The following is an 18,786-nucleotide window of genomic DNA, read 5'->3' as shown; positions in this document are numbered from 1 at the left end:
TCCCTTACTACCAATATGTATCGATTGAAAACTTCCATTTGAATGCATCTGAAGAAGTGTGCCTGCACATGAAACCTTATTATACCTCAAATAAAATGTGTCTGGTCTGGAACATGCCACTGGGTTCCAGTTTTCTTCTGGTGCTTCAGACCAACGTGGCTACCCACCGTTACGAGTACCTGCCATTAATCACAGTGAAGCTGCACAGGAACGTGCTACCCAGCGGCAAGTCTATTCCCACATGTCGGGAGACAGTCAATTGCATGCAACTCAGTGGGATTTACATCGGAGTAAACATTTAATTGTAATTTTTGGATTTATATCCCGCCGTATCTACCCCACAAGCTCGGGAATGGGTTTCCTGCGTGCGAGAGTCTGCCCCTTTCCTTAAGAATACTACTCCACGACTGAGTAGGAAAGCTGTTCGGCGAATGCAGTGTCTGCAAAGCCGAGGCCGCTTTAAGTCTCCAGCGAAAGCGGAACCTTGGTGCCAGGGCTCCGAGGCTGTGGGGAGAGACTTCACCGGCGGCCCTCGTAAAGGATGAGAAAGACGAGGCCTGCCGGGGGTTGTTGCTGAAGCCGCTTCCTTTTCCTTTCCGGTCGCTCCTACAGGCGGGTCGGGGTGAGTATCCGCACTGTCCTTCTCCCTCCTCGGCACCACTGTCTTCACAAAGCGTGCCGCCCGCTTCTAGAGGCCTTCTTTTGTGGCAGTGCAGGAGGGGTGGCAGGAAGAGGGAGAAGGTCACCGGGCAGCATTCCCGGCAAGCGGCCTCTTTCGCTTTCACATTCCCCGCTGGAGCTCATGTGGTGATCGCAGGGCGGCCTGATTGTCCCTCTTTTCCCGCGCAGCCCTTTGCACAGGCCTCAGAATCATGTGGCCTGGGACATGGAAAGCTGAATCTCTATAGGCCCTCCCCCTTATTCTTGCTTTGCGCGGTGTTTATCAGTCGCAGTTCTCGTCTCCTTTTCCCCTCAGAGGCAGGAGAAGTCATAGGCGTCCTTCCTTCGAGCAAGGCTGTGGCTAAGATCTCACCCTGTCGGTTTCGATTCTCTCCCCAAATCTTCCACAGAACTTCCCTTTGTAAGTATGCTGGTAACCCTCGCTTGCTGATAGTGTTGAAATATTTTGCTGTGATGTGCATATGCATTACGTCGGAGGTGGAAGACTGAAGCTGAGATTGAACGGGGCTTCTCTGAGGGTCATTTGATAAGTTAGTGACAAATGGAGGATTGAACAGGAGACTTCTTGGTTCAGAGCTGTGATCAGGAGGGTTCCCTCCACAGCTGTTTTAAGAGCAGTATGGTGTCGTTTCTCGGTTTGCCATTATTTGAATTAGATTTTCCTTATGTTTTCCTTAAGCATACTATGGTTAAAGAAAGCATAAGCCTTCTGCCATCTCAGACTGGAAGAACTTTCCTTGCACTTTTAGTTTTGCATTATAGGATTAAACTGAAAGTACATGAAGGTACACTTGCCCCACAGCAAAGCAGAAGGGAGGGATTAATGTGATCAAATGCAGTGCGAAGTTAGATGTGTACGGAATAGAACAGTACTAAAGATATTTTCTTGTGTATGTGGGTGGAATTAGATCACTGACCACATAACAGCAGTTCTGACCATGCCGTACTTTAGCCTATGGCCACATGTTAATCATGCCTACATCCCTTTTTCTTTAGATTTAGTTTGTCCGAGCTTTGTGCCTTCAGTTGAATAGAAGCTAATGGTTACCTGTCTAAGAAGCCAGATCCATTACAAAATTTTAAAAATTGCCACAATCTTAATGGTAGTTTGATTCTACCCATTAAATCAAGTGTATAAGAGGAATCTCATAAAGTAACTAGGGAAAGAAACAGGAACCCATATTGTCTACAGAACTAGTATATCAGGATTTCAAGACATTAGGAATTTATGAGATACACGGAGTGCTTGATAAGCCTTATTTTTGCAACCTCAAGTAGGTTATAAGATCAGTGACTTCACTAAGCAACTGCAGTATGTGGCTGGCGTTCCTTGTGAGGTACAAGGACTACAGTTCTGACAAACTTGAGGTCACAAGAGGGTTCATCAAGCACTCAGGTGAATATCTGGAAATCTGTTTAGATGACTTGCATTCTCTAATTGCGTCATGAGATTCCTCTTAAGTACTTTAAGTTTGCAGGTAATGCCAAACTGTGTATTGCTGTAAATCAGGGGAAGGAGGGATTGTGTAAACAAGCCAGAAAACTTCCAGGTTCGTTAATATACTGCCAAACCACAGTTTTGTGTTATATCTAAACCAAGCCTTACAGATAAGTTGTAAGTTTGATTAGAAATGTGAAAATCTGGAAATTGTGAAGCCATTAAAACAAAATGCCAGTTTGGTGGAGAATTATAATATATACAATACTAACTTGCTCATCAACTCTGCATTTATTTTGTTGCTTTAAAATAGAAATGCATTGGTTTTCTACAAGCAAAATTGTACAAATAACCAGTATTAGAAATAGGACTGCAAATTTCTCTGTTCTGTGCTACCTTAGAATATGTACCTTATTCTCTTCTATCTCTCAGGGAGCAAATAACTAAAAGTTGAAAAATATAAACACAAATTTTGTAGTAAACAAAGGAAAATGTAGAATTTCTCACAATAGGATGAGTGACATAATTTATTATAAAGTTGATAACGTTGAACTGTTCAATAGAGATGTTGTTTCTGTCATCCTAACCCACCTCACAGAGTTGTAGTAAGGATTAAGTGGAAGAGTGGAGACTGATGTATGCCACTTGAGTTCATTGGTGGAAGAACAGGATAACAATATACTGAATAAACTATTATTAGCGGTGGACAGAATTATTTTCATATGAATAAACATTTGCTAAAACAAATATGTCTACATAAGAATTATTCTTTAATGCTGTAGGTTGTCATGCATAACAATCTTCATAATACATGTTTTGTGCGATTAATACCTTGTCAAAATAATATAGCATGTTCTGAAAGAAAAAAAATATTGAAGTGTTTTAGTGCTCCCCCAAAACTTCAGTTCCCCCCCTCATTTGTAATAGTTTTAAAAAGACCCCCCCCTCCCCCGGGCTGCCTTTAGTCTCTAGAATTGATTTGTAAAAATAACAGAAATGTTCTTTAAATTTTATTTTCTCCCCAATATCCTTGGTATGGCCTGTGAGGCTCTTCAGGAAAAAAATACTCTTAATTGACAAAGCTATTTTTAATATTAGAACTTTTGTTTATAGTAAATTAAGCAACAGTTGAAGGGGAAAGAATGACACATATTCCTAGCTAGTGATTTAAAAAACCCTTATATTTAGTTAGCACAGTTTTGAGTTAAGATTAGGAGCTGTATTTGATCATCAGGAGTTGTGCTCCATATGTGAATGATTCACACTGCTTCAGAATACATGATTATCAATAATCATGTCTAGGTCAGCTGGAGGTAGGTAGGGGTTTCAGAGCTGTGAAGTGTGTAGTCAGTAGAATAATAATTCCTGGTTGCATATCTGATCTATCTACAAGGCAAACAGTGCATATCGCCCAGATGACAGGCTGATCTCTAGTTATGCCATTCATTTGCATTAGGCTGTGGGTTGACCTGGGGCATATGCATCTTTTGGTGACTTCAGCAGGTGTAGGCTGGAAGAAATGGGAAGGTGAGAACAGCCCCACTGTCAATGTCTCTCTTCTTTGTTTCTGCTGCTCTTTATTTTGCTAGTGCTTTCTCCATTTCTGTGCATGAGAGCATGACCTGCAGCTCTTTTTGGATTTCCTAGAGACAAGCAGGTGACCCGGAAGGACTTGCAGATGGCATTTCGTTTTCCCTTGTATTCATCTTCACACATTATTTCCTCTTTCCATGGCAGCCACCATAGCCTGTCTCCTGCTTCCTTTTCTTGAGACCAGCCACCCACCTTTATTTGCCACCCCCAATCTTCAGCTTTCCCTTGTTCCCTCCTCTGATAGCTTCTCCCAGGGAAAAATCTAGCCAGATTACCCAAATTGCATCGTAGCAAGTTCCTTAGGTGAGTTGTATGGTGGTTGCTGCAAGGCCAAGTCATGTGCAATAGCCAGATTACCCAAGTTGCATCGTAGCAAGTTCCTTAGGTGAGTTGTATGGTGGTTGCTGCAAGGCCAAGTCATGTGCAATAGTGATTTGACTGGGTGAATTGCTGGTGGCTGCTGGGCCTGGGTGAGGCATCCAGTGGCCAGGGCTCAGGCGATGTAATGGAGTTGTTCTGGCCTCCCAATTAACCCATGCTCTCTCTCTTTTCCCCACCACTCACTGACCAAGACTTGGCTATATTGTTGTGGTTACTTCACAATCTAAAATGGCCACAGAGATCTCAGAACATAGTCTTACAAGATCTTAGTGGGCATTCATTTGTTAAAGCTACTGGCATTGCTTCTATTATATGGGATGGTTTTAACCTCTCACTGTTTTGTTTTGGGGTCTGTTTTTTTTTGTTTTGTTTGTGGGTTCTTTTCAGATTTTTTTGAAAACCTAGTTTCCCCTCAGGTTTCTAGAACAAATATCTCTTTCATTCTCTGGCTCTATTGTGTAAGGGGGTTTTTTTTAGTCATATTCTATGGCATAGAATTAGATACAATAATGTAATGTTGTCATATGTTTGCAATGTATTGAAGCCATTTCAGAGATCATGTGGATGTAGAAAGTTACATAGTGCTAGGTCCATCCGTCAGACCATTTGCCTGTTCAGCAGAGGTTGGAGTAGGAAGGTCTGAGAAGAAGCATTTGCAAGTTGTCAATTGATTTCTTTGTCATTCCCTGCGCTGACCAGAACTTAGTAGTTGTAAATCTTATCTGGTAATGTACCTTAAAGAGACAATTATTGCAGCTTTCTAAGATCATACATCAGTCTGTAACCTTTTTTCATTTTGCATAGGCAAAACAGGCAAAATGGTACATGCTGAAGCCTTTTCTCGCCCATTGAGCCGAAATGAAGTTGTTGGCTTAATTTTCCGGTTGACAATATTTGGTGCTGTGACCTATTTCACCATTAAATGGATGGTAGATGCAATTGATCCAACCAGGAAACAAAAAGTAGAAGCTCAGAAACAGGTAGGAGCAGACAATTTTTTTTCTTCTGTAACACCAAACTGTGTTGACTGCAGAGTTACTTGGAATTCCAAGCTAGTCATGATTGTGAAGGATGGCAGAAAGCTGTGAGAGAAAGCATGGTTGAGAGCCAGTTTGGTGTAGTGATTAAGTGCGTGGTCTCTTATTGAGAAGAACAGGGTTTGATTCCCCACTCCTCCACTTGCACCTGTTGGAATGGCCTTGGATCAGCCATAGCTTTCATAGGAGTTGTCCTTGAAAGGGCAGCTGCTGTAAGAGCCCTCTCAGCCCCACCTACCTCATAGGGTATCTGTTGTGGAGGGGAGGGGAAAGGTAAAAGATTGTGACCGCTCTGAGATTCAGAGTATAGGGCGGGGTGTAAATCCAGTATCTTCTTACCTCCTATTAGACTGGAGTGATGCTGCACTCAAATTAAGACTGGAATCCTTGGCTGAGAAAGATTTTTATGTTTCCTAACTTACTCCTCCTCTGACAAAGCCTCAGTGCCACTCATCTGATCCCCTGCACCAGTCTTGATTAGTATGACACTGATGTTAGGCCATCATATCTTTATAATATGCTAGTGCAGGGCCTTAGTTCTTAGCCTAAAGTTCTCCAGTTTAGCTCTGTAGGTTTTACTTATTTAATCTCTTGCATAGTTTATCCGTAACAAGATATCTGCATTTTCATTTATAAAGAGGGAAGAGAGAGTCTATGTACAGACAAGCCCAGATTTTGGGATTCTGTTCTTAGAAGTCTTAAATGAAATTTACTGAATATTCACTTTCCCAAGTAACAGCATTCTTTTTAAGAACAAACAGTGTTATGATATGCTTTTTTTTTTTCTTTACAGGCAGAAAAGTTAATGAAGCAAATAGGTGTGAAAAATGTGAAGCTTTCAGAGTATGAAATGAGCATTGCTGCACACCTGGTAGACCCTCTCAGCATGCATGTAAGAGTCTCTCTAACTCATTTTTGCCACAATTTAAAGAAATGGTACTTGGGGGGTAGTAAAGTATAACGTTTTGTATAGATCTTGGCACATGTAACCGCAGTTGTTCTTGTAGGAATTTAATAAACTGAATTAATTTAATTCAGTTTAATTTAATGCACTTTAATAAACTGAAAATCACATAACAGCTTCCTAAGTTAGCAAGATCAAGAGTCCTCTTAGAATATCTTTCCACTAGGAAATTATCTCCTGTGTACCTTGGAACAGAAACAAGTAGAGAAGACTTCCTCAAGGCCAATTTTAGAGTGTATTTATACCTTGAAAACCATCATCTTTAAAATCAACATGAATCACTAATATAACACAACTTCCCTTCCCTTTTAATAATAATATTTAATTTATTTTTATTTTAGTTTTGTATCTCAGAGTAACCGAGCTTCTCTTATTTATTACATCTGCATTTGTATAATTACACCTTTGGCCATAAGCTTCAAAGAGCTCAAAGTAGAGCTTCTTTGGGAATTTGAGAATATGGCCCAATAATGCCTGTGCAATTTTCTTAACACTATATTTGTGCCTCAGGTAACGTGGAGTGATATTGCAGGTTTAGATGATGTTATTACAGACCTGAAGGATACTGTCATTTTGCCAATCAAGAAGAAACATTTGTTCCAGAACTCCAGACTCTTACAGCCACCTAAAGGTAAGGATGGAAATGTCCTAGACCATGTTTTCTGAGAGCCAGTGTTGTGTATTGGTTATAAGCATTGGATGCTAATCTGGAGAACTGGATTTAGACCTGTAGCCAGGATTTCAAGTGTGGTGGGGCACATAGCCAAATGTTTTGTTTGGGGGGGGGCGCAGGGCATCACCCAATTTGGTGCCCAGGGCTCAAGAACGCTGCATGCATTGCAGCATGGTGGCAGGGAGCCCCTCTAGCTGGCTGGCAGTATGTGGTGCACTGGGCACATTCAGTGCCACACTGTTCCACTCTGCTTGCTTGGGGCAGCTCACCCAGACCATGCTGTGCCCTGTGGGTTGGGCAGAGGGAGCAGCCCCATCGGGTCTGGGCCTATTGGGCAGAGCAAGCAGAGAGCAGCCTCGGTGCCGGCTGCATGCCCCAGGCTCGTCCAGAGGGCTTCCCATGTGAGGCCAGCACTGCAGCTGCCCCAGGCAGCTGAGCTTGGGTGGGCAGGCTGCTTGGCGATGGAGCATCTGCTACTTCCCATCCAAAATCCTTGGCCACTACCTCCTTCCCCTGATTTCTCTCCTTCGAGCCCTCTTGCTTGGGCAAGCCCAGGGCAGGGAGAAGAGGGCCTCTTGATTGCAGCAGAGGTTGGGTGGCAACACAAAGCATGAGAAAGTGGCAGTGGCTGCAAGTGGAGGGACAAGGTGCTTTCTAGGAGTAAGGGTGGAGGGGCCGGGACCATCTGAGCCCCACCATAATTGTGGGCCTGACTGGGTTCGATTCCTCACTCCTCTACGTAAAGTCTGCTGGGTGACCTTGAGCCAGTCACAGTTCTCTCAGAACTCTCAGCCCCATCTACCTCACAGGATGACTGTTGTGGGGAGAGGAAGGGAAGGGGATTGTAATAATAATAAGGTTTTTTTAATCCACTTTTAAACCACTTTGAGACTCTTTAAGGTAGGGAAAAATCAATGATTCTTCTGCTGCTGTTGCTATTTCTGAGAGTTTAAAAATATTTTTGAATGTGTGAACCTGCCTTATACTGAATCAGACCATTGGTTCGTCAAGTTTGGTATTGTCTGCTTTGACTGGCAGTGACTCTCTTCACAACAGTAATACCTGACCCTTCTGGTTGAATATATCAGGGATTGAACATGGGATCTTTCACATGCCAAACAGATGCTCTACTACTGAACCATGGTCCCCACAGCAGATTATATCAATGAAAACAACAACACTGAGCCATTCCAAGCTTTCCCTCTCAAGAAAAAAAATAGGGGAAAATCATGTCCTGAAAGTGATGTCATTATGTTCTAGTACCATAGAGTTGTTTCCCCAAATGCTAGAGCATCCCCCATGCAATGTGCCCGGCATGGTGACATCACTTTCAGGTGATGTCATTGTGCTGCATATGTGCTTTGAACACTTGAGATCTATCTCCCAACAGCAGCCAGGTAGAACCTGGCAACTCTAGTTCCCAGTGTCTTTTCTTCTGCCGTCATTGCACTCTTCATATCACCTCGAAAAAGGTGATGCATTTTGTTTTGGTAGATGAAGATATCCTAAACTAAAAAGAAATGTGTAGGATTCATTTGATATGAAAGCCAGGGTGTGTGTTGCAGAACAGTTGTTGCTCTTAAGGACCGTTAACATGCTTATTAATATTTAGATTAGATGTGACTGGAGGGGGGAGTGCTGTCTCTTTGACACTAAGCAGCAATAGAATGATAACATTGTGTTGCTTTTCAGGAGTCCTTCTCTATGGGCCTCCAGGCTGCGGTAAAACCTTGATTGCCAAAGCGACAGCAAAGGAAGCAGGTTGTCGGTTTATTAATCTTCAGCCCTCAACTCTGACAGACAAATGGTATGGGGAGTCCCAGAAGCTGGCAGCTGCTGTTTTTTCCCTCGCTATAAAGCTTCAGCCCTCCATCATCTTTATTGATGAAATAGGTAAAGCAAAGCATTAAGTTACGTGTAGTCATAGGAAAATGTTGCATTAAAACTTTTAAAAACGAGGGCAAACTTGCCATATGTAATAATCATTTATATTAATCCAGACAACTGTGCCAATAATCCCAAACGCTTAATTCAGAATACAAAAATATCACATTTTATACAAGCGCATAAGCATCAAAAAAATTATTCCGACAATTCCGCAAACAATTAAAAATAGAAAGTCCCACATAGAATACATCAATTTCAGTGGATGACTCCGAAGAAAAATTCAATCCTCAAGGGATATGCTCACTCCCGAAATTATTTGCAGAACGGAGTCCATCCACAAGTATCGGCTTCAAAGGAAAATTCACCTAATTCACGTAATTGCCAGCTTAATACCACGTTTCACTGATTACAGCTTCTTCATAAGCCGAACAAATAAACTTGCATAGTCATCCTGACTAACTCTTACACTCTTGGCCCATTTTCAAATTCTCAAATGACGGCCAGTTTTTAATTGTTTGTGGAATTGCCGGAAGAGTTTTTTGATGCTTATGCACTTGTATAAAGTGTGATATTTTTGTATTTTTAATTAAATGTTTGGTATACTTGGCACAGTTGTTTGGATTAATATATATGATTATTACATATGGCAAGTTTGCCCACAGTTGTTTGGACTAATTAATATTTTGTACTGTGCTGCCACTGTTTCTCTCCATATGTAATAATCAGGCATCAATGGGGAGATAGTGTTTTTTTTATACATTTTTGAGTCAGAAATTTAGATTGCTTTGAAAATTGGTAGCACAGTTTACCATCAAGAAGTAGAAAAGCTCTTTTACCAGTCCTTATCCTTACATTTAGTGTTATAAAAATAATATGAATTGCCTCATCTCTTTTTTTTTGAAGCATGGGACAAGAGTTCTTGCTCATCTTCATCCAGTCTAGTTTTGTTTATATGTTATGAAACCACCCCAGTGGGTGTTCAAAATTATCCTGATATGTTTTGCATCTTCTGCCTTTTAAAAATAATGCATGCCCAGTAGGAGCTTTTAAAATATACTTTGGATTGCTGATCTCTGTGGTAGATCACAGGAATGGGTTTTGCTGGTTATTTTTTTAGCTAGAATTATAGCGATCACTGGTGTGTTTAAATTTTCAAATTTGTCCTTAGGATCTCTTCATATCAAAGGCATATCCTGTGTGAAGTGATCTTGAGTAAATACTGGTTAGCTCTCTGAAAACAACCCACATTATTCACATAAAGCATTGTTTTGGTATTGAAATAAAATATCACACTTGTCTAAAGGTCAAACTTTATATGCCCTGCAATATGGTACAGGAAAGCATTTCCACGCCTGGACCATATTGGTACATGTGTTAATTTGCATAGCACTTTTGCACTCTTTATTTTTCAGAGTAGTTTGCATATCTTTTATTCTCATAAAGAGCAGTTTTATTGGTGGAGAAGAACATAAACAATTAGGTACTGTACTACTTAGTAAATATATTGGAGTCCTCATCCTAAGCATGGCCTGAGTTACCTAAGGCAAGATTAATCTTGCACATCTAACATGTGAAACACATGGCCACAACAGTAGGCAAGAAGCCTATCATGCCACAGTGTTTCATAATCTGCACTGGTTAATGTTCTATTAACATAGAGTTCAAAGTTGGGTAGGTATGCCCAGCAGGATTTTTTAAAATATACTTTGGATTGCTGATCTTTTTGCTAGATCATAGGAATGGGTTTAGCTGGTTATTTTTTTAACTATAATTATAGCGATCACTGGTGTGTGTTTAAATTTTCAGATTTGTCCTTAGGATCTCTTCATATCAAAGGCATATCCCATGTGAAGTGATCTTGAGTAAAATTGCTTTCTTTAGAACACAAGTGCCTTTCTGGATCAGGTCCACCTAATCCAGCATCTTTTGTGAGAATTCTGATAATTAGCGGCTACTGCATGCTTGACTGGAAACTGGCCTGTGGCTGCGGAGACTTCCCATCTCTGCTGTACTGGTTCAAAGGTCTCCTCTGTCTCAGAAGTATTGTGACATATGGCTTGGGAGGTTCTGAAATGCCACTTTCCTCATATGTCACCTGAATAATTTTAGTGCGTTTAGCTAGGGTGAGGTCACTGTATTTAGGAAGGTGATCAGTGCTTAAGTGAATTCTGGAATTGTCATTCCTGGTAGTCTGTAATTTTTTCATTGAAATATTCTTTGAAACTCAGATTCTTTTCTGCGAAGCCGTTCCAGTTCTGATCACGAAGCCACAGCTATGATGAAGGCCCAGTTCATGAGTCTTTGGGATGGCCTGGATACTGATTACAACTGTCAAGTAGGTACAGTATTTCAGTGATTAAATACATCCTGCAATATGCAAAAATCAGTAGCTGTCACCACTTACAGGATTATAGATCAACAAGACTCTTGTGATGGGGGAGAGGGGATCTTCCTGGGATACCAAAGTAGAACTCTCTCTCTTTCTCTCCGCTAACCACCCAACTCTTCTGAAAAAAGGAGCATGCATTTTCTTGGAGCTGAGTTAATGTTAGGTAGAATTCCTCCAGGTAAGATTTACTTATACAGATTGGGTTCAGTAACAAATCATGAGGAACATAAAATTGCAGTCAAGGAAATTCACACACATGTATGTATGTCTTTTGATAATAGCCATAGCTGATGTAATAGACAGATTACATCTGATATGTGCGGCTGTAGAAAATTGTCATCAAAATGTAGTTGTTTTAAATCCAAAACCAAAGCCTCCCTGACAACCTAGTAGCAGTAGATGCAATGTGGAAGTCAGACAGTGTAGTTTCTACTAATTCTTAGCTGAAGACAATTAAGACAAAGCTTGGCTGCACATTTATAGGAAATCAGGCTGTGAAATAGAAGTGAGACTCATAACTACCTTAGAAATTCTTCATGGTTACTGGATGTTTAGCAAGGACAAGTCTGGGCTTGTCCTAGTCTCTGCCTATTCAGTACACTCATGCCACTTTTCACCTTAGAAATGGAAGCTAATAGTGGGTTCTGCGCAGCATGTACCACTTTAAACATGTTGTCTTCCCTGACTTCCCCCTATGTAATGTTCTGGTGCATAGAATTGAGAACGCAGTGATTTATATGTATTCATCCCTATACGCAGACTTGTGTGAAGATTCTGTGGCACTGTTTCTTTACATCTCTAGGTGGCAGTGTTACTCTAAAATAGCTGAGAAATATCTTGAACACTGAATCCCACGGCTGCTTTGTACATAACACTTTTCCAATGCTGAGGAAGCTGGTGCAGATCAGGCATGCGCATGTGTCATACTAAATGTGAAGATCATTCAGCTTCTGTGTTACGTGCTTCATGTTATGATGGACACATTTTTTCTGCGCAGAGATCATCTCTGCGTAGGAAAACTGTTTTAAGTTGTGAAGTTGCCCTAAGTTAATGGCATTTATGGGGCAGAGTTTCAAACAAAGATTTAAGAAACAATCTTCGACAAATGTCCGACTTTTATAAATGAACGAATAAACATTAGTGGAGTTCTGTGAAAATTCACTGACAGGACCTAGGAAAGACAGTCTACAGTGACTAAATATGATTTTATTAACAATGCAGATAATAGAGTTTCATTCCTCTTCTGTTTTAACATTTTATGTCTCTCATATCATGTATGCCTTTGAAAATTTATGGCAACTGCATGTTTTTGTGCCAATCAAAACAATAAAGCTAGAGTCAGAATCAAAATGGATGTGCATAGTACCAAGCAGATTAGTTTTGAGGTAGAAGAAGTCTATGAAGCTGCAGTTCGTTAGTGGTTTCTTAAGAGGGTGTATAGTAAATTAGTCTCTATCTTAGAATGGTAGTATCTGTGCCAATAAAGGTTTTGACTGACTAGCATGGTTCATGATTTAGTTTTGGAGATTACTGGTCTATTTTGGTTTATAGTATGTGTGGCCTTTCAAATCACTTGAACTAAAACATCTGGGAAGAATTACCAAGGATGTTCCAGAACATGTTAATTCTTACCCTAAGAAGGGGGGGGGGGGAACACACTTGGGAAAAAACCCACACTATACAAGATTTATTGCCCTCATCTTTCTTACATGGAAGAAGTACTTTAATGGGGCTAAAGCAGATGCAGTTTTGTCTCAGCATTTGCAGGAAGCAGACTTTTGTTGATGCAACACCAGGTGTTTCTCTGCATTTCATCCATACCTTCCCCCAGTTCAGTTCCAGCTCAGAGCTGAAGGCTGGTGATTCGTTTAATGGCTCCAGAGGAGCTGTGTGGTCCCAGAACTTAGCCCATGGGGTACAGAAATCTCTCAAGAGAGAGAGTTGCAGTCTTTGTTTGACCTTATTTCCAATTCTGATAAATCTCCAGGTAATAGTGATGGGAGCTACCAATCGCCCTCAGGATCTTGATTCAGCTATTATGAGAAGAATGCCTACGAGATTTCATATCAACCAACCTGTAAGTCATTAAAGATTAACAGGATTGTGTTCTCTGTATTGTGTATTCTGTATTGAATGTTAACTATTAGCGTCTGTCTCTCAAATGTAAGTACCTTTTTATCTATATAAGTACTTCTTTTGTCCTTTATAATCGGGGACCTGAGTATAATTCCTGTATGAAAGCTTTCTCTTACTGTTCCCGGGATGTTCTGGCACTGTGGAAAGACGATTTATTTATTTATATATCGTCCACCTTTTTCACTGGGGGTCAAGCTGGATTACATAGAGCGAGTCAATACAATCAACAGGATGGACGTTCAGTAAACAATAAAATAGAATTTGGCCTGTAGAACCAACCAGAGGTCTAAATTACAGAACTGAAGCAAGGCAAAGGTGTTGTTAACAAGGTGTTGTGACACACAAAATGATACAAGATTACATACTAGGATTCAGTTTAAGCAAGCTATACACAGTAGTACAGTCCCTAATACATTGTCCAAGTAACTTTATGAATTATTTTGTACAGTGCTATCGTATTGCTTGTGTAGAAAAGCCCTCTTGAATAATTCAGTGTTGCATAGTTTGCAGAAAGCCAGGAGAATGGGAACGTTCCTGACCTCCTCTGGCAGACCATTCCACAAAGGGGGGGTTACAAGGGAGAGGAGGAATGTGTACAAGGAACAGGTTGTATTTTTTTTTGAGAGAGAGAGAGCACATTCCTCTCTGGAAATCTCAGTGACATGAATGGGAACTGTAAAACTGTATCATTACAAGTTGATCGGGAACTTGTTCAGTTCATACTAGAAAAAGATGAATGTGTGAGAATGTTGTCACATCGTTCTTGCTTTATAACAATGCCCTTTTAAAAAAAATTGCAGGCACTGAAGCAGAGAGAAGCAATCTTGAAACTGATTTTGAAAAATGAAAATGTAAGTTAATTGTTCTAACCATTTAGATGGGCGCATGGCATGACTTGGGGCCAAATAAGATGTGATGCAGGGAAATATCAGATTGCATCCCCTAATATGTAACTTAGCTGAAAAAAGCAACTGGTGGGGGCTGATAGGGACTGAGGCTGTGCATTGGGGAAGGGGGGGTTAGATGTCACTTTCCTGATGTGAAATAGCTGCTCTCTATTTCCATGTGCTGCTTTAAACCCTGTGGGGCGGGGGAGACAAAATACTCTTAGTGCAAATCCCCCCCCATTCCCCCCCCCCCCCCGCTAGTCTTAAAAAGTAGATGGATGGTGGGGAGAACAGAGATGCTTCGATTAGGATAGCGTAGTTAACCCTACTTTCCAGCAATGTATAGTGCTTTAAGTGTCAGACTAGGATCTAGAAGACCCAGTCTGCCATGGAAGCTCTTCAGGTGACTTTAGGCTGGTCACTCACATCCTAACTTATCTAATAGAGTTACTTTTTAAAGGAAAAGTTGAGAGAATGATAACAGCCAATCTAGGTTCCCACTGGGGAGAAAAGTGGGGCATAAGTATAAAAAAAACTCAAAACATCCCCAGCTTTCATCCCTGTCAACCCTCCCCCCCTCGGTCAACACACATAGACTTCTTTTTGCAGCTAAGTTACACATCAGGAATCATTTCGTGGACTCGTGTAGTTTGGGTCTTAATATAAGGTAGAGTCATGTGATTCTGGTCCAGCATAATTTAGAACTGTTATGTATTATTCCACTGCTAGAGCTGTGGTACTCCTGTTTGTAGACAAGGGCTCTTGAAAAGGCCGTTATATCCAAGGCCTTGTTTTTTAATGCTCTCCAGCTGGTAACTGTTGGGCTGAAAGGACATAACTTTTACTGGATTGCCCCATAATCTTTTGTAATCTCCCCCATTTTATTCAAAGTTCAGTTTGGAACAGAATCAGTAGCATCAAATTCATAGATTCTGTTCTAGTCTGGGAGTGTTCATTACGACTTAGAGGGAAATGTTGCCATTGTCCTTATCTGTGTTCCTTTTATTCTTTGATAGGTGGACAGGCATGTAGACCTCCTTGAAGTTGCTAGAGAAACTGACGGGTTCTCTGGGAGTGACTTGAAAGAAATGTGCCGTGACGCTGCACTCCTCTGTGTCAGGGAATATGTTAATTCCTCCTATGAAGAAAGGTACCTTTTAAGCTTTGCTGTGTCAGTAAGAATATTTGATACCTAGCAGCCGTTCTTTATGGTCCTTGTTACAGAAACAGGTTTTGAGAATTTCACCATGAGTATCTTTAGATCTAAGTGTGCGTGTATGTGTATGTGAAACAAGAGGAACCGGGAATGACCTTCCTCTACGCCTATAGTAAGATACATGTGTTCCTGGCACAGGGCAGCAGCTCACATTTTGCTCATGGGAGAAGGGAAGTTTGTCAGTTGTCAGAAAAGAGGAAGGTACTCTGGGAACAGGAAGTGAATGTCTGTCATACTACTTTCTGTTCCACATACCCGTATGAATGTCTGTAGCTACTTGGAAAGCCAGAAGCAAAGAACAGGTTGCTTGAATATTTTGTATTTGGAACACACTTAGCAGCTTAGACTTTTTAAAATTGTTTCTCAGCTCAGGGTTTTTTTCCTCTTGAGATATGTCTTTTGTTTAAATTTCTTATACAGCAACCTAAATCATCTTCACTTATTTATTTATTTGAAGCCAAGAAGATGATGAAATACGGCCTGTACAACAGAGAGATCTACACCGGGCAATTGAGAAGATGAGGAAGTCAAAAGATGCAGCAACCCAGAATGTCCTAATGCACGTTAGTTTAGATTAAGGCTGAGGGAAGGGAGTGTGTGTGTGTGTGTGTGCGTGTGCATTCCAATGTGGCCTCATTCAGTGGCTTGCTATGTGATTTAGGTAGCAGAAATGGATTGGAAGCAAAAATAGCCTTTTTAATAAGTGTTTCTGGAATTGTTTTTATATTCTGATATTTAAGTTATTGAAATCTAGTCCTGTTTCAGAACTGGGTATGGCCGCAGTAATAGATCATGGCATGGAAGAATGTGGTCCAGCTCAAAAGCAAAGTCCTGTTTCGTTGTTGCAGCCTTAAAAGCTTTTGGTAGGTTCTGGTGTGGCATACAGTTTCTAGGGGGAGGGGTTTCAGATTCATGTATATATGTATGATTGTGTGTGTGTGTATATGATATGTAAATATATATATATCCACACAGTTTTTATATATATAGACATAATGTGTAGATAATTTGAAAATGAAAAGCCTTTTTTCCCTTTTTTTAAAACTTAATTGCTGGATCAAACTAAATCAGAGGATTAAAAGATTCAATACACATTTACTTATATTTGTCCATTACCTTAATGCAAAAGCAGAATCTGCTTTTGGGTATAATGTTTCTGGAATGGAAATCAGACTCCTTGTTTTGTGTTAACTCATGGAATCTGCTGGTGCCAATCAGTTTAGGTAGAAAAGTTATATAAGACTCATGATTTTTTAATAAATGAATCCTATTACTAGATTTTTTAATACTGTCATAAATGTTCATAGCAGAACATTGCTAAAATTGCATTTCATTATAATTTATTTTTCTGTTTCTCAGTTTTGTGAGTCATTTCCTGTTTAATATATGTTGGGGGACTTTTGTTGTTAAATTTCCTTTAGCACTTGCTTCTTGTATGCCAGTGGTCACAACACAAAATATGATAGTATTGCTGGTGTAAGCTCTTGGGTTGTTTCCTTTCACCCCCTCACTTTGCTCATTTCTGTAGCTCTCCATAGCTCTTCCACTGAATAATAGGAACAATAAAATCTTTTTTTCCAGTGACAAATGTGTAATGGTGAGATACAGAACATTTCAGGTTTAGTTGTAGAAATCCCATTATTATTATTATTAAAACTTTTTTCTCCCTTCACTTATCTTGCAATACTAAATCATGAGCAGGTAGATATGTCTGCATTAATTAAAATGTCCAGCTATTCATTATATTCACAATACTGAAAGTTGGATTCTGCCAGTCCACTCAGTTAAGAGAAGGGCCTTCTTCCTTTATAGAGGGAACCTTTTCCACCCGAAGACTCCATGGTTAGCTGAGCAGAACATTACTCCATGGTTAGCTGAGCATTAGGATCTTAAACTGTGGTGATAACTGAGCCCTTTAAAAAAAAACTGTTCTAATCTCCTTATCCAAATGAAGCATTGGGCAGCCAGTTTGGTGTAGTTCGTTAAGTGTGTTGTAGTGGTTAAATGTGCAGGAGAACTGGCTTTGATTCCCCACTCCTTCACTTGCAGTTGCTGGAATGGCCTTGGGTCAGCTATAACTCTCACAGACCTGTCTTTGAAAAGGCAATTTCTGGGAGAACTCTCTCAGCCCCATCAACCTCACAGGGTGCCTGTTGTGGGGGAGGAAGGTAAAGGAGATTGTAAACTGCTCTGAGATTCAGAGTGAAGAGGGGGGTATAAATAAAATACCATCTTCTTAATGCTATGGATGATTATTTGGAAATAGGTCCCAGTGTAGTGAATTGGCTTTTCAGGTAAATGTGCATAGGAATGCAGCTGTGCATAGGAATGCAGGATGGTAGTGTTCTGTTACTTCTACTTATCAACCATGTCCATTGATACCATTGTTACAGTGTTCGCACATAAGGATGCTTTATATTCTTTTCTGCTTATTTTTTCTGTCCCAAGGCTGAACAATGGGAAGCAGAGGTGATAGAGAGAATCTCTGTCTGGTTTCCTCTCTAAATATAGTGGAGTTTGCCCAACTTTTTTCCTACTTTGAAATGAGAATATATAGATTTAAAAAAAAACTTTTCCAGTTTAAATAGTATGTTGAACCTTTTTCAATGCCTTTTCAGCATTTAGCAATAAATGAATATCATTATCTACCATTATGAGCCTGCCCTGACTGGGAAGGCGGGATATAAATCTAATAAATAAATAAAATTATCAGGATATCTCCGTCAGTGACCTCCCATTCCCTCTGCTCTTTCTATGGAATTCTGTGGTGACTTGGCCTCCATGCTGAGAAGAATGGCTGCCCTACATCTGGAATCATGCCAGCCTGTAGCAGGCTGTCCAGTTGATTGTCATGATGTTGAAAAAGATCTTGATTTGCTCTGATACGATTTGCATTTTATGAGGTTTCGAGAATATATTTGTCATGAACATAATCTGGCTTTAATATAGAAATCAGTGGACAGTATTACAAAAAGAGTATCATTATTTGGTTTCCTAATCATCACCCTTCATGTGTACCTCTGTCGTTTTTCTGTTTGTGTGGGTGGGTGTAGGGAAAGCGTTCTCCAAAAGAGCACTCTATTGTTTTGCTACCCTTTTCCAGTTCTTCTGTACACTTATTTATTTTATATTTTTAGAGGGATCACTCAGAACCTAGACACTCAAGTCATTTTTAAATTCTGATCCAGTGGAAGTTAATCATGCTTTGGCCCCACTGGAATCACCGTGACTTGACAGTTGCAGCTAACTGAATGCAGCCAACTTTGGATGAATTGGGACTCTCATTTGGTGCCATTATATAATGTACTATTTTAATTTTGATCTCGTTCCAAAAATGGAGCCCTGAGAATGTTCTACCTTTTTTCTGATGAAGCAGCTGCTTTTTTATTGTAACCAAGCACTTTCTCTTACAGTTCTACCTAATTCACAACCTAATTCTGATAATATGGATTATTTTTCCTTATGTGCATTTTGGAAGAATCCTTCCAAAGCTCTTTGGCTTGC

The 18,786-nt window shown here is 40.3% G+C and overlaps 1 protein-coding gene across 4 annotated transcripts; it reads left to right on the top strand.

The window, feature by feature from the left end:
• Nucleotides 1–491: 491 nt before the first annotated feature.
• ATAD1 (ATPase family AAA domain containing 1) lies at nt 492–16,870 on the top strand. 4 transcript variants are annotated; one of them, XM_060241259.1, is made up of 11 exons: nt 492–622; nt 977–1,081; nt 4,898–5,073; nt 5,924–6,022; nt 6,605–6,725; nt 8,460–8,660; nt 10,883–10,989; nt 13,031–13,120; nt 13,980–14,030; nt 15,083–15,216; nt 15,740–16,870. In XM_060241259.1, the coding sequence occupies exons 3-11, from the start codon at nt 4,912–4,914 to the stop codon at nt 15,858–15,860; spliced, it is 1,086 nt and encodes a 361-aa protein (XP_060097242.1). In that variant the 5' UTR covers nt 492–622; nt 977–1,081; nt 4,898–4,911; the 3' UTR covers nt 15,861–16,870. The 4 variants fall into 4 exon arrangements, with proteins under 4 accessions (XP_060097242.1, XP_060097241.1, XP_060097243.1 ...); XM_060241258.1 differs by lacking the exon at nt 977–1,081; XM_060241260.1 differs by lacking the exons at nt 492–622; nt 977–1,081 and adding an exon at nt 727–807.
• Nucleotides 16,871–18,786: the final 1,916 nt, after the last annotated feature.

The sequence above is a fragment of the Heteronotia binoei genome, chromosome 6, assembly GCF_032191835.1.
Source record: "Heteronotia binoei isolate CCM8104 ecotype False Entrance Well chromosome 6, APGP_CSIRO_Hbin_v1, whole genome shotgun sequence".
Lineage (NCBI taxonomy): Eukaryota > Metazoa > Chordata > Lepidosauria > Squamata > Gekkonidae > Heteronotia > Heteronotia binoei.
This window is presented reverse-complemented; position numbering and strand designations above follow the sequence as displayed.